Raw genomic sequence first — 25154 nt, 5'->3', positions numbered from 1 at the left:
TTAAAGCTGTGTCTATATGCAAATCGCCAAATCTTTCCAAATCTCTCCAAATTGATTTGGAGGTTTCTGTTTGGATTTGGAGAGATTAAAGTGTCCTCTGATTCAATTCAGATTCGGAGATTCGGCCACCGAATTGGGCCAAATCTCCACCGCATCGAGTCAGGGACTAAAGCTTTGCACAGCCCTAATAGAAAGCTTCTTCACTTCCTATCTTAACCACTTGTGAAGTGCTGCGCACACAGTTGCTCATTTCACTTGAGAGGGCTTGCCTACATTAGGCTATTTGCTCTGTTGGACGACAGCTAAGAACACTCAAGTGACACAGTGCTGACTATGAAGTTAACCTTCTGTCATCCAACTCGAGTCTCCCTAGCTTTGCCTTGGCATTGTAAGATTTTCAAATGTTGATGTTTCCAAATGTGTCTGCATCTCTGTAGTTTGCTAAATAATTCAAAGGATTTTGGAAACCATTTAAATGAAAACTGCTTATAAAAATGCAGGCCCATTGCCAAAGGCAAAGCAAGTGGCGTGGGACCAGATTGGTAGCAGCTATAGCAAATAAACAAATGGACATATTCAACTACGCTGGGTAAAAAGTTGTTACTGAACTTGATAGAGGTGTGTAGGCATTGATAAAGGTCATGGCTGCAGGAATTTGGGAACTGTTTTTGTCACATTCTGATCTAACTTTGTAAATAGATGTCCCATCCTTTTTTAGTCCCTCATATATCATAAATTTTGTAAGTCTTAAACTTTGGTTGCTGATAAATTTGAAATTAAATTATATTGTAATAAGCAACTCTAAAAACGGCAGTATGGAATTTGATGTTTAATGTCCCCAAGTGGATCCGGATCAAATTAGTTGGTGCCTGTCTTTTAGTAAATTAGTAAAAGCCTGTTTTTTCTGTCAGCTTCTGGCATCTGAACACCAAGCTATGTTCTTTCAGTGTTGCACATCAATGGTAAAGATTGTACAAATGCTACTTTACTATAGTTAACTATTTTTTCATGATAATAGAGCTAGAATGTAGCTCAGATCACTCGCTTTAAAATGTTTTGCCCTGAAAGACTAACAAGACTAAAATGTAGTAGCAGTTCCCTTTTATCAGAAGTCAGCCATTTGTGGTTTGATTATGCACTAGGAACAGGTATATGGATGACTGTACCCACACTTAAACCTGACCTTTCCCTTAAATGTACCTCTGAGTGTTCGGATCATTTAATACAGCTACCATCTTAAACTGAGCTGTATTGGGGTGACTGACACCTGTGACCCCATTTTGATACCCGAGTTTCAGATACACCCTTGTGCTTTTATGTCATAGTGTGACTACCTTGATGCTAAGAGGTTGGAATCAGAACAGCCATCCAAAAATCATTCTGTCATGAGTGGGGTATAGTCATTAATTGTTCAAAAATTGAATTCTAACTCCTGTGCAAACTTTTTTCTATAGTATACAATGTATATATTTTCTATAACTCTGTCAACAAACAAAATGTATATTTCACTTTGGCTAGATACAGACATTACACTTTTACCAGTAAAAGTGATCGGAAATTGGTCTGTATCTATAACAAAAGAGAAGTTTAGCACACAAAACCAGTTCATACCTGTAAAAGAACTGAAGTTGGCACATGTAGACTGGTTAAAAAATGGCAGAACCCAGTCTAAGTTATCCTGCCCTCCCCCCCCCGCAAGGGCAAATGCATGCTCTGTTGGCAACTGATCTAAACTGTGCTGCTTAAAGAAAACCGCGTAACTTAGATCAGTTCTGCCTCAGGCTTTTTGAATGTCTGTACCTAGCCTTTGTTTTCTCATCCTTTTGCACTTACAATAGCACATTCATTCCTTTGCCCATTTTATTTATGAAATGGTGGATTCTCCATTGAAATATTTTTATCCAACTAATAAAAGTCACGTTGTTGTTTAAAATATCAGATGCGGGAATTTTACTGATTAAGACAGAATTTCTATTGTTCTAAAATATTACACATCAAAAGGAATTCAGGCAAGGATTTCAGAGATTAAATTTTGTTGGTGAGATTTAGTATTTTGGTTTAAAAATGAACTCTTAAATCTTTCTCTCATGTTGCATAAGAACCAAGAGATGTTTTTTGCAAGTGAACACGTTCTGAAAAAACAGCCTTACCTAGTATCGGTGAGTTTGAAAGGCACTGGCTACTTAAAACCTGCTCTGATGAAATAAATAATTACTTGCCATCTGATATCTTTGTTGATTTCAGGCTATTTATATCTGTCCTTTGGGAAATGATTATGCTGTGGCTTTTTAGTCTAAAACACGCAATGTTATATTAATGTATTTTCTGATTACTAAACTTAATTTCAGAATTACAGTATGTGTGAATTACAATCCAATAGAAAATAATGGTTGAAATTGGACTGAACAAAAATCACCTACACTTATTATTGCTGCCATTTTTTAAGTAGCAGTTACATTATAATAGGCAGCATTTGTTCATTGCATGAGCCACTAACAGTAAAGCATGATGGCTTCTCATAGTATATACCTGATGTTCTGTTAGTAGAACTGAATATTATTTCTGTTATAGAACATGAGATAATTTGCAATATTTATTAAATTACCATCTCACAGAATCTATTTAGAATTATACTCTGTGGACAAATGAACTGTTTTTTTACTGGAATAATACTGTAAACAGAAAATTAAGGCTTTCACATTGATCTGGATGTGTTTCTTGTCTTGACAACTGTAAAAAAGAAATTGTTTTTCTATGTCCTTCATTGCTGTGTTAATGCAAATTGGCATCTTGCATTATTTATTATGCAAACGGTGTAATGTCTATGTAATATATTTTTTATAGCTAATCTTTGAGATTTTTAACTTGTGCCAGATTAATTAATTATTGTTGTGGAGAAAATGTTCTTTTAAGTGCATCAGAATGGTCAGAAAGAGCTTCTCACATAATGTAACACAAATAGATAATATTGTTTAAAAATGGGCGACATTTAAAAGTTTATGTACTTCATCATATACTTATTTATCTCTTCTAAGTGTCATTAGAAATCCATTCTAAATTTGTTAAAACATAAAAAGTACAATATGTGTATAATACATCTAAAATAATTATTTTTTATCATAATTAAGAGGCCATTTGTGTAAAATTTCATTTAAAATAAATAAATATAAAATAAATACATGGAAAAGTAGGTAGCCAGTGACTGTTTAGTATGTATATACTAAGAAAAAGTGACAAATACTTTACTCCTATAAGATTAGACTAAAATTGGTAAGGATATGCTGGTCAACCTAAGCTCTGTAAAGTCCTTCAAATCTGTCATGAATTGTTGTGCAAGCACACGTAGTCTTAGTTTGAATCCTACACTTCAAATATTTTCAGTTAAAGATAGTTTTGAAAGCGAGTGAAGGTCTATATACATCAGTCTTCTTTCCTAATGAACTTATTTTCTTGTGTGTAATGTTTTTCCATTTTCAGCCTGTTTGTTTTCTTCATTATACATACTAGTGTGTGTGTATATATATGTGTGTGTGTGTATATATAAATAATAGTATAATGAAAACATATAAACTATATTTTAAATAAAACTATATAAAAATGTAATAGGAGGAAATTATTTGTCACAAATTCTTAATAACCAATCCTAAAACTAATCTTCTACATCTTACTTTTAATTTTGGGATAATCTTGAAATTCAGGTAACTTCAGTAGCATTGCAGTACTACCAAACAATCTTTTAAAAACTATCTGTTGCACTACAGATTCTTATTTCAGGTCCTGCTCTGTTAATTTGTCCCATAATGACATGGGAAACTATTGGAAATATTTGGCTATTTCTTTAAAGGACCTTGTCTCTTCTTATCTCTTCCATCTCTTTCTCCAGAAAAATATTAATTATTTTTCTCTATTTACCAGCATTTATACTTCATTACTCCTGATGTAACTGGATTGCCAACTATCCCTGAAAGTGTAAGTAGTATAATTGCTTTTCTAAATGTTAATGCATGAATTTCAGCCTCTTTTCGCTAGAGTGGCTGATTTAAATTTGTAATTTTGGTTTATGGGCTACGCCTACAAAGTTGGAGCTATATACTGCCTTTTTGCTGTTGCAGATCTTGCGCTATTGTTAATAGGAGTTTTACTAAAATTTTCAAAGGAGGAAACCTATAGTTGGTATACTGTATTTTCTCACATTCCATCCCCTCACATGTTTGTCTGGGGAAGGTAGAATGAAAAAAAAATTGTCAAAGTTATGGCTGAAGACTGGACTCCATAGTAGCATCTAAAATTTTGAAAACAGCTAAAAACTGTTTTCAGAGCTATGAATAGGAGAAGAGATACCAGAACAGACAGCAAATGTGCTGAAGAAAGGATAGCTTGATTATAGTTTCATAGTTTCTAGGATCAGAAGGAACCGGAACAGATCATCAAATCTGACCACCTGCCCTGGGCGGGAACGAGTGCTAGGATCATAATACCCCAGCCAAATATCTATCCAACCTCCTCTTGAAGACCCACAAGGAAGGGGAAAACACCACCTCTCTTGGGAGCCCATTCCAGAGTCTGGCAGCCCTAACCATAAAGTAGTGCCTCCTGATATCAAGCCTGAACCTGCTCTCAATCAATTTGTGGCCATTATTCCTTGTTATCAAGGTAGTGCCTGGAGAACCTCACCTATTCTCTGCTGGTCCCCACTAGTGAGTTTATAGATGTCCACCAGATTCCCACTCAGTCTTCTCTTGTGGAGGCTGAATAGATTCAGGCCCTTTAGCCTGGCTTTGTAGGGCCTGGTCTGCAGCCCCCTGACCATGCAAGTCTCCCTCCTCTGGACCCTCTCAAGGTTAGCCTCATCCCTCTTGAAGTGTGGCACCCAGAACTAGATACAGTACTCCAGGTGTGGCCTCTGACTGGTGCTGCATACAGGGGGAGGATCACCTCCCTGGACCTGCTTGTGATGCATCTGTAGATCCATGACAAGGTGCCGTTAGCCTTACTGACTGCTTCCTCGCTTTGGCGGCTCATGTCCATCCTGGAGTCAATAATGACTCCGAGATCCCTTTCAGCCACTGTGTTGTTGAGAAGCGTGTTCTCCAGCCTGTAGGTATGTTGCAGGTTCCTTCTCCCTAGAGGCATCACCTTGCACTTGTCTGCATTGAATTGCATTCTATTCTCATCTGCCCACCTCTGTAACCTGTCTAGATCTAGTTGGACTCTGTCCCTTCCCTCCAGTGTTCCCACTTCTCCCCACATCTTTGTCATCAGCGAATTTGGACAGCATGCTTTCCACGCCCACCTCCAAGTCGCTGATAAAGATGTTGAACAGCACAGGCCTGAGGACTGAGCCCTGGGGAACTCCACTGGCCACATTCCTCCAGGTCGAAAATGACCCATCCACCACCAATCTTTGGGTGCGACCATCGAGCCAATTTGCCACCCATCTGACTGTGTAGACATCAGTGCCAGTTGCAGATTAGTGGAACATCAAGACCATTTAAAAGGGGAGGGGGAGCATTAATAACTGTGGAGTGAAGAGCGTTAGCAGGAATCAGGTAGCTTATAATGAGCCATTGAGTCACTTGACTCCCTCAGTGTTGCCTGAGTAGAAATACTGTGATTCAGTTTGTTTTAAACTTTTTAGAGAATAGGAATCAAAGTGGGATGCAACTACAATACTGCAGCCCCTCCCCAGGTTTACTCAAATCTAAGAAAAGGGGGTTTTGCCCTAATTAACATGGGGGAAAAAAAGCCCCTCATGTTAGATTTGCATACAAAGTGGAGGTGGGGCAGGTGTCTGCTGCAGCTCTGACATTGTCCCTGACCCCAGGTTGGGGTCAGTCAGACCCACAGCTGCTGCCAGCCCCCCACTTGCCATGCTTGCCTTCTGCAGTTTCTATCCTGCCAACCTCCCCCCATTTTACTGTCCAGTGCAGCTTAGCTCCAGCTCAGGCCAAATTCCCTCCTGGGCACAGGGCATGTAGAACTCCATCCTGTGCCCAGGCAGTCAGCAGCACCATTGCTGCAGCATGGCCTAACAAGAGAAGAACTTCTGCATGCTGTGCTCTGAGGAGGGTATAAAGCCTAAGCACCATCTGACTATAAGGGCTAAGGGAAATAGACAGAGCCTGGGGGGAAGTGGTCGGGAGAAGAGCCAGAGACTGTGGGAATAGGGGAAAGGGATGAAGTCTGAGGGAAGTGGAGGGGAGGGCAGAGACTAGGGAGAGATAGGGTTAAGGGTGTAAGTGTCAGGGAACAGGAAGGCTAAGGCTATAGGGCAAGGGGGCTATCTTACTTCCACCAGCCATTGCTTTTCCTCCCTGGTATAGCAGGGCAGGGACAAATTCAAGACAGCCCTTTGATACTTAGATTCTATACCTGGAAAATTTTAACATATATTTTTTTTTAAATTCCGAATATAGAATCTAATTATTGGGGGGGGGTCGTCTTAAATACAGGGTTGTCTTAGATTTGAACAAATATGATATATTGGATTCAGCACTGTCCAGTAGTTAAAAATTATACAAGACTACTTTTATCTAGTCACCAGTATTTATTCCCTTTGCTCTCTTGAATATGTAAATTTCCAATTTATGTATGCATTTATGAGGATTATGTTTCGAGAATATATGCTATTCTTCTGCCTGAAGTTATTAGAATATTTGGTTCTCTCCTTGCCCCTTGTTTAAACCATTATCAAGTTCCAGATTTAATATTCTTTTGATATGAATGAAAGCATTTGTTTCCCTTTCAAGCTATATAGATCACTGCTATTTTTATTTACATTTGGAATCTTACCTTACTAGTAGGCCTGTGCGAAGCAGCTAGTATTCACTTTGGATTCAGATTCGGCCGATTTCAGGGACAGTGATTGAATTTGCTGATTTGAATCACTGTCCTGAATCGATTCAGCCATATCTGATTTGGAGATTTGGCTGTCGCCGGATTGGCTGAATCTCTGAATGAGACAGGCCCCATCCCCTGCCTGCTCTCCCAGCCCTGTCAATGGCTGCCCTGGCTGGCCCCAGATCCTGGTTCTTTGGTTGGGGGGGGGGAAAAAGCCTCCACTCACCAGCTTCTGCCAGGCAGGGAGGCAATCCCCACTACCTCACACTGTCCCGTGCTGCATGGGGGCTCTGACATGAGCCCCCAGAAGCTCCAAGGATGCTGCAGCAGCCAGTGAGTACAGGCTTCTGTGTGTGTGGAGTTGGGGCGGGGCAGACGAGGCAGCCATTGGGGCACTGGGGGAGCAGGCAGAGGATGGGGCCTGATGGGTCCCCCCATGGTCCCCTCTGCTCTCCTCCAGCATCCCCTCCCCCACTTACCAGCATGGAGTCTGGGTCCAGCTCCCTGTGGCAGTGAGTGGGGACTGCCTGAATCTCCAAAGTGCTCCAAATCTTTGCCAAATCGATTTGGAGAGCTTTGAATTGATTCAGAACTTTTAATTGGTCTCCTGATTCAATTTGGAGATTTGGCTGCCGAATCTCCTCCGAATCAAATCAGCATCTGAAGTTTTGCACAGCCCTACTTACTAGTACCCTGTATTATACTAGTATTAATAACTTTCTTTACTTAAGTGAATGTTTACATGCTGTAGAATCCAAATCTATGGTGGTGACCAGATCATTGTTATGGCCTTCAAATGGAACATTTCAATCTATAGTATATTCTCTGCTGCATGTTTATTACCAAACACCTAACAGCACAATTTTAGATTTATACCTAGTATAGCATTGTTGGCTATTTGTTAATGGTTTGAAGTACGGTAAAAGGTCTGTTATCCGGCATCCCCTAGGAATATACTTAGAAGTTAGAGTAGAAGTCGTCCTGCCTGGCAACGTGAGCCCCATTTTGGATCCTTTGCCAATCATGGCATTCTCTAGACCCTATGATGCTAGCCATTATAGTAGACAAGATTCTTTGGGTAAATGTGTTATCTTTTACTTGGTCTAATAAAAGAGAAGTGGTGCTGGCTCCTACCCTGGGGGTTTTTAAGGGGAGGTTGGATGAACATCTTGCTGGGGTCGTTTGACCCCAGTATTACTTCCTGCCATGGCGGGAGGTCGGACTAGATGATCTACTCAGGTCCCTTCCGACCCTAGAAACTATGAAACTATATCACATATACCCAAAGAATCTTGTCTGCCTATGTCCTTAGACCAACACGGCTACCACCAAAACCCCTAAGCCATTATGGTACGCGTATATGTCCTGAACAGTCATTGCTAATGGGCAGCGGCCAGTGAAATTTAGGTACCTGCCTGTACTGTACAATTTCACTGTACAATTTCACGTTAACGAAAGTATGAAATATTTTGGGCTGCACAAGACTGAAGAAAAAGTTACCAGTTTATGAGTTGGTGTTAAATCTATTTTAATGCTTCTGCTGCTTTTCTGTGCATCTTTGACACTGTAGATTCATTTTTAGTGTATATTCACCTGGGGATTAGGATGAATTTGTACCAAAAAAATGAAAATGCATATATTAAAATGTAATGCCTCTTTTTAACAGAACTAGCATATATTTGTATATTTCCAGGCTTCCAAATTTATGGAAAATACAAAGTTCAACATGATCCAGAAGGGTAATAAAACCATAAAATTAATGAACCGCTCAAACAAATGTAATTATACTTGAGGTTTTAAATGGCAGTGAATTCATTGTTGAAGAATACAGATATTTAATACACAGATGTAGTTTGGACAGGATTGATTTTTCCACTGAATTGTGAAAAACTTCTGTAAATAATACCTAAAATGTTCCACTAAGTTACCCTGTTAATATATTGTTAACATTTTTATTTATTTAAACAGAGAAATCTTACTGAATATTTTGTTGCTGTGGATGTAAACAACATGCTGCAACTTTATGCCAGTATGCTGCATGAGAGACGGATCATTATTACCTCTAGCAAACTAAGCACTGTAAGTACTTCACAGGTCTCCTTTTAAGTAGGATACATTGAGCATTTCACAAAAAGACCTACAGACCTTTGCAGATTTAGATGTGTTCCATGTGTACTTATGAGACAATATCTACATACTTTTTTGATATATGGTTTTAATCTGGCTCTTGAAGTACAAAAGTCTGATTTATATAAGGCCTACTTAGATACATTAAGTCAGGTTAATTATTTTTCTTATCAGGAGATGAGAGTTCTTTAACTCTCCAGAGTTCATTTCTGTGCCTTCTGCACAATAAAAAATTCTTAAGGGCTATTATAAGATCTTTAGTATTCACTTGTGGTTTATTCCATTGGAGCTACTTAAAAGAAATCAGGGGGCCATGATAATAGCTGCTATCCTAACCTGGTAATAGGTAGATTCATCTTTGTTACAGAGTGGTTTGGGAGCGCATACTGTAATAGCTCTGATTTGAAGCAGCTTTTTTTGTGAATAATAACTCACAACTCAAAATAGCATTTATATTACAGATTTAGGCTACTGCTTATACTGTAATTTTCTCCTGGTGTCTGTATAGTATGCTGAAATGAACAAATGTTGTGTTTGGTTACAGAAATGAATATAATGAATGAATGGATATAAATATCCAGGTGTTCTTTTATTTTAAATTTCTGAGATTTTGAAAATCTCTTTAGAAGTTGACAGGTAAACCAGTGGTAAAGTCAGGCTGCAAGCGATTATCACTTTAAACCATCCTGCATCATAGTTTATATTTGCCTTTCAAAAGTTTGAACCTTTTATTAAAGCTCGCTTACTGAAAATCTTTTTATTTCTTTTAAGCAGTGCTGTATAAAGCCTTTTGTCTGACAGATTTTCCACATTGGTAACTCAGCCTTACTAATTGTACTGTAGAATGAATGAACCATTACTTTAGTTTGCATGGGAACAGGATTTGGATGTAGTTCTAGAAACTAAATTCAGGTCAGCTTTTGAAAGATCTGCAGGCACACAATTACAAAGTTTTAAAAAGTGAATTTTCCCATTGTATAATCTTTCAGATGTCAGAGAACATACTGTATAAAGACTAGTTTAAATTCCACTGAGCCAAAATGGAAATTGGAGGGTAGATGGGAAATGCAGTGTTCTTAGAAAATGCTAGTAGTAGTAGCATTTTCTACAGTTATATATTTAATTTCCACAATCTAACCTCAAAATCTGCAACTTGAATGAATAGTGTGGTTGGGCTGCTATCCTGTACTGTGTTCCATGTAGCTGTATTGGTATACTGTGCAGGCACTGCAGTGCACCTAAGCCCAGCAGGTTAGGCCTAATTAAGCAAGCCACAAACAATTTGAGAATGAATAAAATCAAATCTCATTTCAGTTTATGTAAAATTCATCTGCTTAGAGCATGGGGTACATGTACAAAACTAATTAATGAAAGATAAATAATAAGCATGTTGAACCAAAAATTAAGTACAAATACCTTTCCAATTGCTCTATCCCAAAGCCACTCTGTTCTGTCATCGTCCTAGTCCCATCACTTCAGTTCACCTCCCTCTGTGAAAAGCTCTTGGACAACATATGGCTATTACTCTATAACTATAAGATCAACAAAAATTTAAGCTTTATCAAACCAGAAAGCGAAGAGAATTTTGAAGTAAAAGATCTTCACAGAAAACACTTTGGCATCCAGGTTAGCAAAGTTCTGCTTCCAGAGGGAGCAGGCAAAAAGTGGAATTTATCCATCTTTGCATTTTGTGAATCCAGGTGCCATTTTGGTGTTCTGCTCTCCCCTTTCCCGCCCTCAAAGACAGAACAGGGTGCTTAACCCCCAGGTTACAGGCCAGATCTAGCTCATGGAGCCCTGTCACGAAGCCCACAGGGCTCCCTGCCTGCCCTAAAATTTGACAGCAGTGGCAGCAATTGCTGCTTTCCTTCTGTCAAATGTCTGGACCTGTGGGGAGCTTTGCAGGTCAGGTAGCATGCTAGATTGATGTATGGAGGTAGCCTGGCCCAACATGGGCACAACGGCAGCCAGCTAGTGGTTGTGTGGGACCCAATCCTGCAGTACAGGGCTGAGAGAGGTGGTACATGGCTATGATCTGGTGTCATGGGACCATGATCCAGGAGTGCAGTACTGAGGGAGATAGCATGGGGCCGAGGGAGGTGGTGTGGAGACCCCCAATCTGGTGGAACGGTGCTGAGGGAGGCAGCATGGGGCCCCAATCTAGCTGGTAGCACAGGGCCAAGGAGGAAAGGGCAGAGCCCATGCCATACAACTGGCCCATAGCACCACAAGATAGAACAACCATAAATAGTCCTTCAGCTAGACCCTCTATGCTATTTCAGAAAAGAGATTGTATAGGAGACACTATAACAGTCTTTTTTCCATGGAAGAATCCTTCACTGGCCAGTTAAGGCCATTTTCACCCTCTTTTTTGCTGGAAAGCAGGACTGAATATAGAATTTGACCCTTTGCCTTTGGCTCCTTCCCATGTAAAAAAGGTCTGTTAGTGTTGACATGTTGGATTATCTGAACTGATATAGTCTAAAATAAGAAGAGCAGCAGTTTAAATTAGCTGGTACTCATTATTTGTTACTCCCTTTATTTTCTTGCATGCCACAAAAACTTACCACCAGTATGGCAGGGGCAGGGGCAGGGTTAAAGCTGACCACTGCCCCTGCTGTTTGCTGGGCTGGAGAGAAGTGGTAGCCATCACATCATAGTGGTCTTCATGCTTCTATTCCTCCATGCTGTTTCAGGGGGGGAAATCAGCTTCCCTTTTTAAAACACTCTCTCCCCCACAGTTTTGGAGGGCTGATTGCTAGAGAAGAGGGGGGTGTGTGTGATATGTGAGCAAAAAGAATAGATTAAGATCAGATCATAGATGCATATAATGTGTTTGTAATGAGAAACTGCTTAGTTCAGAGTGCAACTGTGTTGTTATTCTGAAGCTTCAGATCAGTTTTAAAGTACAATCCCATGTTAAAGTGCTTTGTAATAATCCATTTGGTAATACAGGCACCATGATGAGATCTTCGTCGAAGAGACATTGTTGTGCTCCCCTGGCCAAACCTAGGTAATAAAAGATACTTTTCCAAGGGGTCACCAGCAATGACCATCTTGAAATACTTGAAATGCAATAAGTTCCTTAAGTTGGAAAGCATAATAGCAGAAGGCAACCAAGTTTGCAAAAAGAGAGTCGGTATCATTTCCCTTATTCCTTCTGGTTGTTGTCTTCAGCCTACCAACATAGTGGTGCTTAGCTGGATTAAATAACAGCCCTCATCCGGGACCAGGTGCTGTCACAAGATTTCCTAAATTAGTTTCATGAAGCAGAGACGTAGATCTGATGTACCGGATTCTTCAGCCTAAACCTTTTCTCATGTCCTGGGACATACAGTAATGCAGGGTTGGGCAAAATGTGGCCCATGAGCCAGATGCAGCCCGCCAGGCCATTCTATCTGGCCTGCAGGGCCCCCAAAAATTTAGAAAATTAAAATTTATTTGCCCTTGGCTGCCTGTCACGCAGCCCTCGATGGCTTGCCAAAATTCAGTAAGCAACCCTCCACCCGAAATAATGAATATGCCTGCCCCTGCTGTAATGGCATAATGACTTTAGAAATATGCTACTTGTTTGTTTTAATAAACTCTTTTAGCAGCTATAAAATTTAAACTAAACCATTAAAAATGATTCAGTTTCCTTTTTTTTTTAGTCTTTTGGGTTGATTAATGTATTTATGCATTTAAATGGTGGACTGTTGGGCTTAAAATCTGTGTCTGACTTAATGGCTGCTGTTCCAAATACTGTAAACAGTTTATAGCTGAGTGAAGTGTTTGTTAGCTTTAGTTCTGCTGCTTGTATAAAATGAATACAGGACTCTGAATGCATTGAAAAGGTAGCCTCTTGGTATTCCTAAATTAAAATTTGATTCTTAAACAGATTTTTCTTTTTTTTCTTTTTTTAAGTATGTTTTATTGTTAAGAGAGTTGTCCTTTATCTGTAGGGTTAAGTTAATACCAAGTGTTCATGACAGTTCATGAAGACTGGGTTGTGATGTCACCCCTAAGTTATCAACTCTGTTTTGGTTCACTATCTCAGGGCAGTAGGACAGATAACAAAAGGCATAATTCAAAGCCTCGCTCAGTTTCACCTTACTCTTCTTTTGAGGGGGATGTAGAATGACTTGAGTCTATCTGTAAAAATATTCTTTTAAGTCCAGCACATCTCTGCTATAAATTTCATGCAGTAAATTTTACACATTGGTTATATTCAAGATAAAGGATTTGTCTTGGTTATAAAGAAACGAGATAAAAATTCAATACTGTATTTAAAAAGACAGTTAACTTGGAGGAAGAGAGGATACAGGAGAAGCAGTTAAATAATTACTTTTGTAAATTAGTAATTAGGCGTTTAACATTTTTAACTAATACAAGTGAACATATTTGCCTCAACAAGAATCTTCTGTTTCACTGAACCTAATCAAGCAGGCTTGAGATTTATAGGCGCTTTTTTCATATGCAGTTCTGTTTACTTTCAGTAAGTTATTCTATAATGCGGATGGTTGTTTTTACTGTCCTTTAAAAAAATACATCCCTCTGCTTGAATCATAATCATAATTTGCATGGTAGGTACAACAAGGTGTAGGTGAAACTTCCCCACGTTCCATTCTGCTATAGCTCCAGGGGTAGTATTTACCCTAGCTGTTGACTCTTTTACTAGCACAGCATTCCAACTACCTTAATAATATGATTGTCATCAACCTTGCAGCTTGCTTGGGGCTTAGCGTTAAAGCGGGATAGATTCCCTTAGCCCGAGGATCATGTTCTGTAAGATCTGTTTGTAGCGAAAATTACAAATTGTCCCTTTTGAACTGGTAACTATGAAAGAGAAACAAATTATAAGAGTTTTCCAATGAGTGAGTGAAACAAAGCAGTGGGTTTACTGACAATAAATATTTTTATTTGTCTTTCTTTAACTGTGTATGAAGAATGAAATGTCCTGTTATAATATGGAATATTTTCATGTGCTCGTGTTTTATCATGCACTACTGTACGTGTATATGATTTTTTTATCAATTACATGGAGATATAATAGTTTTAATGCAGTTTATTTTTTATTCAATGTAAATATAAATTATTAAGCTACTGTGGAAGGCTTTTCCAGCAATGCTGAACTAGAACATTGATTTTATGCATGCTGTAGGCAGGCCCTAGATGTTTAGGCCCCAAGTGAACCTGCTGTGGTAGTCTACCAGAACATCATACTGTAGTCTCATGTATTCAAAGCAAAGGAATAAATCATGATTTTACAACAGTGCATCAGTTGACTTATTGCTGTTTTGTGACCGGAGGTAGGAAGGATTGCTGTTTAAAGCCATGTCATCGGTTCTCAAGTCAGTCAAGCATGAAGGCTTGTCATATGCCTCTATAATTGTACCTCACCAGACTTTCTCTAACTAGTCAGCTGGGGCTGTGCATTTTGTCTCAAACACCCGGCTGGCCAACGTCTGACAGGAGCTTTCTCATCATCCTGTCAGTAGTATGTTAACTAGAGTACATCTTTTGTGGCCTATAGTGGCAGGTGGAAAGGATGCTTCACTTTAAAGCAGATGTCTAAATGTTATCTCCATTTTGACCAGTATTTGTTTTAGCTAATGCCAACCTGATAAGTCTGTAAGCATTTCAGCTACAAAGCTCTGATTGCATTCTCAATAAGTCCTTCCTGGAGAACTCTGTACAAAGCATTGTGGTAGGAGTTTTTTAATAATAGATTTTTTTTTTTTAATGGAGGGGTCTGGGTATTTGATTGTGGGATTTTTTCTTTACATACATACAAAGAGAACCTTTGCCAGCCTGAGTCAATGACTAAACTCAGGTGATTGGACTGAATGGGTCTTTAGGTTCCATATGAATTGCTTATTCAGCTACTTTACCATGACGGTATCAGTAGTTAACAGGAAGGTTTGGAAGACAAGGAGGTGTCCTTTGAGCCTGTGATGAAATTGTCCAGCTGCTGGGGAATGCAAAATACAGTATTCTTTCCCTGAATGCATCAGCTTTGTTCATCACTTTGCTCCATCCACAGCTGATGCTAAAAGTCAGATTCATGAGTTAATTGCTAAATTTATGTCTCCCTTGGTAGTGGTAGTGGTGTCCACTGAATCATAAAGCAAGTCCAGGGTTGTCTGTCTGTTTTCTCCTCTTTAATAATTTTTACAGTTTGCAGGCTGTAGATTCATCCATGGCAATCTTTTAAAAAAATATTGACCTGTACTTTGGCATTGGGACAGATCTCTGGGCTGTGGCTACAGAGTACTGTGCATATCAGTGGGACCCTGAGTGGGACCATATACAGTGGGTAAGGCTGTATGAATTTCTTCTTTTGCAGTTTTTAGTCCTCAGCTAGCTGTTTGCAGAAAGGTTCTACCAGCAAAGCTAAAGCAGTCTGCCTGAAGGAGCCAAAACCATACCAGAGTTGGCTCTAGTTGTGCCCTATATGCTGGGGAAGGTAGTGACTTCAGGAATTGTTATGAAGCCATATGCCATCAGAACTGTGTCCTCTACTCTCCCATATCTAGGTTTTACCAGTCATTTCAGCTGATACTGCTGCAAAATTAACACGTTTCATCTGAACGCCTGATTGTAAATTTTATAACGGTGCTCATGTTAACTTGTGTTAACCTAACTTGCCTATAAAAACATGGGTTAAAACTTTGCTCTAAGATACATGCATGCAATATATGTATGCAAGTCAGTGAGTGGTGTGTAATGGTGCTTAAGGATTTAATTTAGCTCTGCAAAATTGGGAAATAGTTATTTAATTTATTATCCTATTTCATAAAGACTACAAATATTTAGGTGATAGTAAATGAACTTCCACAAGTCTCGTTAGTACACAGAAGATTGTAGAATTATTGGTGTCTACAGCCGGACAGCAAACACTAGAATTACAAAAGTAAATGTCATGTTGCATATGGGAACACTGAGGCATAGAAAGGCTGAGCGACTTCACCAGGGCACACAGATAGAATAATGAATTGATCTTCCTAGTACCACCCTAGCACCAGTTCCCCAGTACTATCCCTTCTCTCTGCAATATGACAGTAAATGAATGACAGGAGATGAATTGGTTTAAAGTATTGAAATCTGTGATTAGGGGGTTTTACTGTTGAAGACACTGGTTTTACCTAAGTAGGTGGGTGTAACACTTGCAGAATTGACTTAACTGCCATCAGTGTAGAAATGTGAAGAACAGTATCATTACTCTCTACAGAATAAGAGTTGATTTTCTCTTAAAGAAAAGTCCAGGATACAAAGACAGATCAGCAGATTTATTTAAGTTTTGTGGTTTAACCCTAAGTTGTTGTTTTTTTTCCAAAAAGAACAAATTTCAGGCATGCAGCCTTTTTAAAGTTTGCTTTCTTTGTCTATTGAATCTTTAGTAACCCAGTAAGTATTGCAGCACAGTGTACCAGCTAGTGCCAATAATGGGAGATTTTGTGATATGGACACCTGACTACTAATAACTGGATTTAAAGTGACTAAGAAACTTTCAGATGCTGAATCACCATGTCAAAAGGTTAAAGGCTCTCTAAAACCTAGCAGCCCACAGGGTTAGCATTGTTAAGGCACACTAGCTACTGTAGTCAGTGGTACATGAGAGTTTTATGATGGCTTAAACTGCCAAGTCTGAATTTACAGCAGAGTCAGCTGGGAGCAACCTTTGGCAAACCTCGAGAGCAGGGGTGTCAAACATATAGCCTGCAGGCTAGGTATGGCCTATGGAGCTTCTGGCTGCAGCTGCCAGCAGCAGAGTTAATGCAAGTAATATTATGGCCACTAAGTCCCATCACTGTGGCTGCCAGAGTGGCTTTGTCTGCATGGCCAGGACCCAGGGGGCGAATGCCGCCACTGACAACTAAAATCAGCTGCAGTTAGTGATGAGGATTGAGTAGCTGTACTGTTAACTCCCTGGCTGTTAGTGGCACCAACTGTGGCTCTGGCAGGGGTAGCATTAAGTCCTTGGCTATTGATGCCAAAACAGATGCTCTGGCAGCGGTGATAAGAAGTCCTGCAGGACAGACCTAGAGGTGCTATGTCCAACCTGCAAGAAGCCTCATGCTCCACATTCAGCCCACCAGCTCTTTTGAGTTTGCTAACCCTGGTATAGAGCAAGGCTCAAACTCATGCAAAGTCAGGGTATGGACAAACATACATTTTAGCTACCTTAAAAAGCTGTGTGGGGACATGCAGCAGCTGTTATCATCTGGCTATTAGGTCTGTTTGAGCCTATAGTGATACAGGTGAACTAAACTGCCCTAACTCTGGTCTTGAGTGCAGTTTTGCTATGCTTGTATAATATTCCTTATCTGTTGATAGTGATACAGTTGTTATAACCTACTTCAAGATGCCCATGTTACTGCTGACATTCTTCACTTACTGCATAGTTGGGTTGTGTTTGAACTAAAACTAGAATATTTCATATTCATTTCTGAATTATCAGAGCTGTTGTTTCCCTGAATTCGCCAATAGGTGGCTGAGTAAAAATCTGAAGCATAATAAATAGTGCTTGCACAGATTGCTCTACCAGCAACATTTAGCTTTCTGCTTTTTCTTGTTTAGTACACCTCCTCTCAGCCCTGTTATTCCTTTTTCCCAGATTCATAGTTCAAAAGATGAATTACAGCATAGTCAATGATGCTTCCTAGCCTTACTTGCAATAAATAAGTCATCTGTCAACTTTTCACAAAGAATGTTGTTCCCTGCTGCTCTTTAATTAGTGGACATTGGGAGAGCATACCATGGAGTAACTCTCAAGGAGGCAAAGGTAGAGGAGGAGGAAAAAATCATCCTTGGGAACTCCCCTTTCAGAAGGGAGAAATATATGCAGAGCCATCTTGTTTTCTAGGAGAGCAAATCTCCTTCCAGTCAGTGGGGGGGCTACTAAGATAGGAGAGAAGGAAAGAATTAAGAGGTCAGGAGGAGATAAGAAGGAAAACAGATGTGGAAAGGTGAGTGTGTGCATGACAGAAAGGGGGGGTGGAGAAAGGGAGAGAAATTGAGGGGCTGGGACACTGCTGAAATATTAGTAAGGCAGAGATTTAGAATGCATGAAATGAGCAAAAAATAGAAAAAAGATTGATCAAGAATGAATGATCAACACATGGAGGTGGATAGCGAATAGAAGGAGACTAACAAAAAGCGTTAGAAAAGATAAAAAAGTAAAAAGAAGACAGAGATAATTTATGAAAGAATAAAGAGATAGAAGATAGAAGAAATGTACTTTATATAATATAAAATGATTGGGGTATTGTCCTCCTCAACTGTTTAAACTTCATTATTTAAAAAACTCAGTTCCCCAAATATACGTCCTTTAAGACAACTTATGAATTTGGGGGGGAAGGAAGGGCAGTGAATTACAAGGACATTTTTCTGCTGTCCCCACCCTAGCCATGTTTAGAAGGGAATCATAGTAAAGAGGCACAGGCTTCTCCCTCCTCTTCCTTTCTGGTCACTTGTCTTTCTAATATGTATTCAGTGTCATTTTCAGCCTTTCTCCTGTTAATATGAAACACTCCCTTCCCTAGGAAAGAAAGACTTTTTAAAAAGCTTTATTATAAAAAAAAAAAAAGTTAAAACTAAAAGGTGAAAGTGCAAAAATGTGTGCCTCCCACAGGGTCTGAGCATGAAACATTTGTCAGTACCAGAATACCATATCATAAGAGATTGAGCCCTTACCTCAGTGCCCTTCATGGGGTTACACATTTCAGACTAGCCATCGTGTCTTCCACGTTGCAGGGGGCCCCTGTGATGGCCCAGTATGACACAAAGGGATTTACATATTGTTGCAAGGTGAAGTGTTCAAACACAAATTAGGCATGTATCCTGACTAGGCAACAAAAGAGTTGAAGGGTGCAATTGGAGCCAGTCCCTGTGAACCATTTTCTGTGGGTGTTCAGGGTCACCACCTTGGCTTGGCCCAACAGGAAGTTGGCCAGGCAGAGCATTCTCCCTTGGCTGCTCTGTATGGATCAAGAAAATGTACGCAGTCTTGGAGAAGCCTAAGTCTGGTGTACCAAAGATGGCACTGAGGGCAGGAAAGAGTGCCTGTTGTCAGAAGCAGTCCAGGAAAGTGCTAAAGAACTTCTCCTCTGCCTTCTTATCACAGAAAGGACAGGCCACTCGTGCCATCAGATTTAAGTGGTGAGCAAAGGTGCTGGTGGCCAAGGCATCTTGGGGATTCCCAATTACCTTGATGATAGTTAACTTCTACAAGGTGCACCACGTCAGGCAGGTTTGCCTTGGTGTTGCTGCTCCATGTTGTACTTTGATTGTCCATGTGTACAATGACTTGGCTGATAGGATCTCAAAGCAGATCCTACCACTATTCCTGTTGGGTCTTCACTTCAGATAAGAGGTGGGATGCAAAGTCTACAGTGTTCAGACCAACCAGACAGCCAGGGCTTTGGCTGGGAACCACTCAGAGCAGGCTGAGTTGAGGAAATAAATCAGCTTGGTAGTGTGCTATTGGATCAAGGTAGTGAGGTGGCTTCTGGAGATGAAGTTTGGTGCCCCTTGCTGCAAGGTCAGGTTGTGGACCCAGGGGCTTCTGCAATAGCTCTGGAAATTACAGGTCAGAATAGGGTGAAACTAATGTTCTGCTATGGGTAGCGTTCTGGTTGTCTTCCTTTCTTTGGGGGTTAGAATTTTCCGATTACTGCCAGAGTGGCTGAGGAAAGGGTGGTTCTTTTCATCTTCCCACAGTAGGTCATGGACCTACTTAGATAAGAGGATTTAGGTTCAAATGTCATAACTCACCCAGTGCCTGGTACTCAGCACACCTGCTTGTTCACTAGTGGCATCCAGGGTGTCCAAGTACTTAATAAGTTGGAGTTGGATGTGTGCAACCCCTTAGGAAAGTCACTAAGGAGGTAAAAAATGCTAGTTGGGGAATCTTAATATATGATAGAGTTGGGAGACAATCCTTTTTGATCTATACCTATATTATATGAAGGGGAGGCTGTACCTTATATGAAAGGAAGTCAGTGAGATTCTATCAGTTTGCTCAGACCACATTAATGGTAGCCCCACCAAGTAGGTGGGAGAAATCAAGGGAAGAAGGAGAGACTACACTGCATGATTTATTGCACAAAGTGTTCCCAGATGAGTTACTGGCCAGGTCAATGGGAGGAAAAGCAACCTTTCAGCCTGTAGGATCTTAAAAGTAGAAGCAAAGGGGATGACAGTACTCATTTGTAGATGTGACATTTCAAGCAACTGACAGAGTTAGAGGATATTTTTGAGAAAATGGTTTTATGCACAGTAGAATCATAGAAAAAATGGAGTAGAAAGGACCTCAGGAGGTTGTCTAGTCCAAACGTCTGCTGAAGGGAGGATCAACCATGCTTCATCCCTAGCAGCCTAGTGTATGTAAAACTCTGCCCTTAAAAACTTTCAATGATAGAGATTCCACAACCTATTTATGTAATCAGTTCCAGTGCTCATTAGAGATTGGATTGTACAAGGAGACTGCATAGCACTACAGGTTAATTTTTCTGACGCATTTTATCTTCTTGGAGTTGCTATTCTTGGCTTTCATAGAACATGCTACTAATCAATTTATACATTCCTGGTTTTTTGTATTATCTTGATTGTGGATTATGTCATCTGTATTCTCTCTCATTTTTACCTTTAGTTGCAGCAATTGCTTTGAACATAGTAACTGGCATATTGCCAAGTGCGAAATAAGAAAAAATGGTATTGTCTGCTACATAGGATAATTGTTTTCACATTGTTTATTTGAATTAGATGAATTTGCAAATAGCTATCAAATAAATAAAAAGTAGAAGTCTGTTTACTGAAAATGTTCAAACTAAGTACTATTGTTTCAAACAGATTGCAGAGTTTCTACAGAATTTTTTTTAAAATGCAGAATTTTAACAACCAAAAAAAAATTGCTTCTCTTGTTGACACAGATTCCAGACTATAAAGAGAAAGCAACTTAAAACAGCCACTTTGCCTCATTTTAAAATCAGTGTTTTAGATAGGCGTATTTCCATAGGGGAAATCCATCAGGACTGAAATCATGTTTACTATTCAACCTTGAACCATAGGTATTCATTATTTTTAACCTGTGCTCAGATGCTGTGGTAATGAGTGATATGGAACCTTAATTAATAGAAATACTATAAAATCGGTTTATTAAAAAAATAGAATATTTTAGTTGATGCTTAACTGGTTAGTTTTTTCAGAGAAAAATCTTAAATGTTTCAGTATTACAGCAGCTAGAAAAACACACAATACTAAATGCATCTCCCCTTTATGCTAGGTTAAATGGTTAGGTTACATTTTCCTCACAGTTCCTGATTCATATTGAATCCACTATAGATAGGTCATGCACATTTCTGAAAGTACAATAAGTATTTTTTTTTGAGAAACTGTTCCTGTGGGCCTGTATGAAGACTCCTGCAATTCTGTGGGGAATTCAGGTTACATTCTTAAACTGGATTATTTACTGCATTATTCCAAAAAATCATATACAAGGGGTGCGCATCTACATGAGATGCTGACTGCTCAGTAGCCAAAAAATACTGCATAGGAGCATGTCGCAGCACAGACAGTGCTAGTATGCTAACACGCAGTATTATTAGACTACTGTGCAGTAGCGTCACCTAAAAGATGTTTGCCAGCACTACTGTGCAGTAGCTGTTGTTACTGTGAACTTATTTAGTACTTGCTAAAATAGTATGAATGTTATTCAGGGGAGCCCAAGGGCAAAAAAGAAGGCATCTAGATGGTGGAAGCAGGGGGAAGCTGCCAAGGCAGAGTATACCCACTTGGCCCGCACTTGCAGGGAGGCAGTTAGAAAAGCCAAAGCAAGTACAGAGCTCAGGCTGGCAACACAAATTTAAGACAACAGAAAGTCTTTTTTTAGGTAGGGAGTAAAAGAAAGGTGCAGGGCAACATAGGACCCCTACTGAACAAGAAGGAGCAATTAGTGACAAGACTGACCTATTCAATGAGTTTTTTGCCTCAGTGTTCCTGAACAGGGATCAAGATAAATCTCCTAAAGGGTTCTTAGGTGGGCATCAGAGGGACACCAACTGTTGACACTGACTTGATGCAGAGTCTCATGGATGGACTGGATGTGTTTAAGTCAGCAGGCCTGGATGAGCTGCATCCAAGAGTACTGAAGGAATTTGCTGGTGTCATAGCAGCACCACTGGCACCTCTGTTTGACTGTTCATGGTGTTTGGGTCAGATCCCAGTGGATTGGAAACGGGCCAATGTGGTCTCTATTTTCAAGAAGGGGAGGAAGGAGGATCCGAGTAATTATTGGCCAGTCAGTCTCACTTCCATCCTTGGAAAGGTCTTTGAAAATATTATGAAGGATCATACCTGTGGGAGTCCAGCGGGAAAAATAATGCAGCAGGGCAGCCAGCATGGATTTGTAGCAGGCAGATCATGCCTGACTAATCTGGTTTCATTCTATGACAGGGTCACAAAACACTCAGATGCGGGAATAGAGGTGAATATCAGTTTTTTTGGATTTTAGCAAGGCCTTTGATACAGTATCTCATCCCATTCTCATAAATAAATTAAGAGGCTGTGACTTAGATGATTACACAGACTGGTGGGTGGTAAACTGGCTTAGTGGCCACACCCAGAGAGTGGTAATAGAAAGGTTGGTATTGACCTGGAAGGATGTGAGTAGTGGGACCACCCAGGGTTCGGTCCTTGGACCAGTACTCTTCAGTATCTTCATCAGTGTCTTGGATGTGGATGTGAAGTGTACTCTGTCCAAATTTGTGGATGATACTAAATTGTGGGGTGAAGTGCATACTCTAGAGGGTAGGGAACGATTGCAGGAAGACCTGGACAGGTTGGAAAAGTGGGCAGTACACAATAGGATGCAGTACAACAAGGACAAGTGCAGAGTGCTGCACTAAGGGTGCAAAAATATGCAGCACACCTACTGGCTGGATAGTGATTCTCTCAGCAACACAGAAGCAGAAAGGATCTTAGAGTCATAGTGAACTTCATGATGAACATGAGTTGTCAGTGTGAGGAAATAATCAGCAAAGCTAACTGCACTTTATCATGCATCACAGATAGAACCAAGCAGGTGATACTTCCCCTCTGTGTGGCATTGGTCAGACCGCAGCTGGAGTACTACATCAGTTTTTGGCACTATACTTCAAGAAGGATGTTGATAGACTCTAGAGGGTCCAAAGGAGGGCCACCCGTATGGTAATGGCTTACTGGACAAGTTCTATGAGGAGAGACTGAGGGACCTGGACCTCTTCAGTGTCCACAAGAGAAGGCTGAGAGGTGATCTCGTGGCCACATACAAATCCATTAGGAGGACACAGCAAGGGTTTGGAGATGCTCTGTTCACCAGGGCGCCTCTTGAGGTAACAAGGAACAATGGTCACAAGCTGACAGAGAGCAGATTTAGGCTAGATTTCAGGAAAACCTTCTTCAAGGTAAGGGTGGCCAAAATTTGGAATGGGCTTCCAAGGGAGGTGGTGCTCTCCCCTACCTTGGGAGTCTTTAAGAGAAGGCTGGATAGGCATCTGGCTGGGGTCATCTGACCCCAGCACTCTTTCCTGCCTATGCAGGGGTCATACTCGATGATCTGTTGAGGTCCCTTCCAAACCTACCATCTATGAATCTATGTTAGAGTGATTTTATACACAATTCCATATTTGGTTCCCAGGAGGTGAGAAAGTGTATAGAATACTAGAATTTTAGTAGTTTTCTTGTATTCCACAGTGGATTTTAAATCATAAAACAAAAATCCAAACCCAATCCATCAACGAAAACATATTCACAGAATCCCCTCTGACGCTCCTAGACAATTGTTACCTCAGGCTGCACTAGTGACAGGACCAGTCTTTTTGAAAACCCGCAATAAAGATGCATTGATACAATTGAACATTGGAGTCCCAGAGACAAATATCAGAATTGTCACATCCACATGTGAATGAGGGGACAGCTGTAGTCTTTTGACATTCCTAGGAAAGAACAGACCTGTCCTGCCCTGATCTAGTATTTTATGATCTGCTGTTTTCTAATACTCGAACATTTTGTTTCGGTATGGCAAAACATTTTGTTTTGAATCAAACCATGTTGATATTTTAACTTACTGTATTAAACTCTGGAATTAAAACTTGTTTTGAAGTATAAACAACAAAACCTGAGAATGTTGAAATAAAATGTTTAGCCATCTTCAGAATATTTTTTCAATTTTTTTGAGTAAAAGATTTTGAGAACTGTACTGGTCTTGCGAAAACTTTCCTTTCTGACAATTTTTTGACCAACCCTACCAACAGTATCAAAACAAAGATGAGAATATAGAGATGGTAGTAACTAACAAAGCCAGGCTTTCTCATTAGTAAGCAGAAAATTTGGTACTGATGAGGATTTCTCAGCACTATGTTCTTGCCTGAAATTAAGAGGGACGTTATCAAATAAAACTTACTATGCAGTGTTTTGACAGCAGTTTTGCCACTGTTGTTAACAGCTTAGCCAAACTCAGTAAGGTAAGCAGAGACACAGAACTTCTAAATCTTTGCACAATATCCAGAATCCTAGAAATGTATTGAAACACTGGGAGAGGCTTGGGGAGGAGTAGTAGGGCAAGGAGAGGAGAGCTGGTATAAAGCAGTTTTGCCAAACAGAGCGACACATTTTTGCAGGAGAGTGAAATTCCAGTTTCTGCATCTTGCACTAAACAGTTCTGACTTAGAATTTGCTAAGTAATTCCCTTAACAATCCAGGGTATTTTCTGTGGAGTTTACTTGTGTGATGATTCACAGTTATTTCATGTGATTTACAATTTTGCACCTCTAAATTCATATGTATAGTAATTTAATAGATAAACTGATCACACTTCTCAGTTAAAGTAGCAACACAACTCAAAGACTTGAAGAAGCATTCAAGATAGTTTACTGAAAAAGCTACCTCCATAATAAAAATATTCTGTGCCTTAGCTAGTTTTTCTCTTAGCTAGAGACTTGTTCTTTTATAATTCTCTTGACAAAGAGTTGAGTCTGGAGCTAGTCTCCAATTAACTGTTCTCTTCTTCCTGAACAAGAAATTCTGCAAGAAACTCTCATAAGCTACACTCTTTGCAACTTATTTCGACCACAGGCATTGATTTCTATGCCCTTTTTCTCTGCTTTGTGCAACCCGGGCTTTACTTTCTGCCCTATGCCCTCTTTGCTCAGATCTCCACAAAATGCCAA

At 40.0% G+C, this 25154-nt stretch overlaps 1 protein-coding gene across 1 annotated transcript in view; it reads left to right on the top strand.

Annotated features, from left to right (window-relative positions):
* Positions 1-25154, top strand: part of DENND1B (DENN domain containing 1B) — a 277634-nt gene that overhangs the window by 153064 nt on the left and 99416 nt on the right. Inside the window, exons 8-9 of the mRNA XM_090048607.1 lie at positions 3916-3969; positions 8809-8919. Coding sequence (XP_089904733.1) covers positions 3916-3969; positions 8809-8919 — 165 coding nt within the window. The remainder of the gene's footprint in view (positions 1-3915; positions 3970-8808; positions 8920-25154) is intronic.

The sequence above is a fragment of the Crocodylus siamensis genome, chromosome 5, assembly GCF_052110815.1.
Source record: "Crocodylus siamensis isolate JL-2025a chromosome 5, ASM5211081v1, whole genome shotgun sequence".
Lineage (NCBI taxonomy): Eukaryota > Metazoa > Chordata > Crocodylia > Crocodylidae > Crocodylus > Crocodylus siamensis.
Note: the sequence above shows the minus strand (reverse complement) of the source record. Positions and strands in the feature narration are given on the sequence as shown.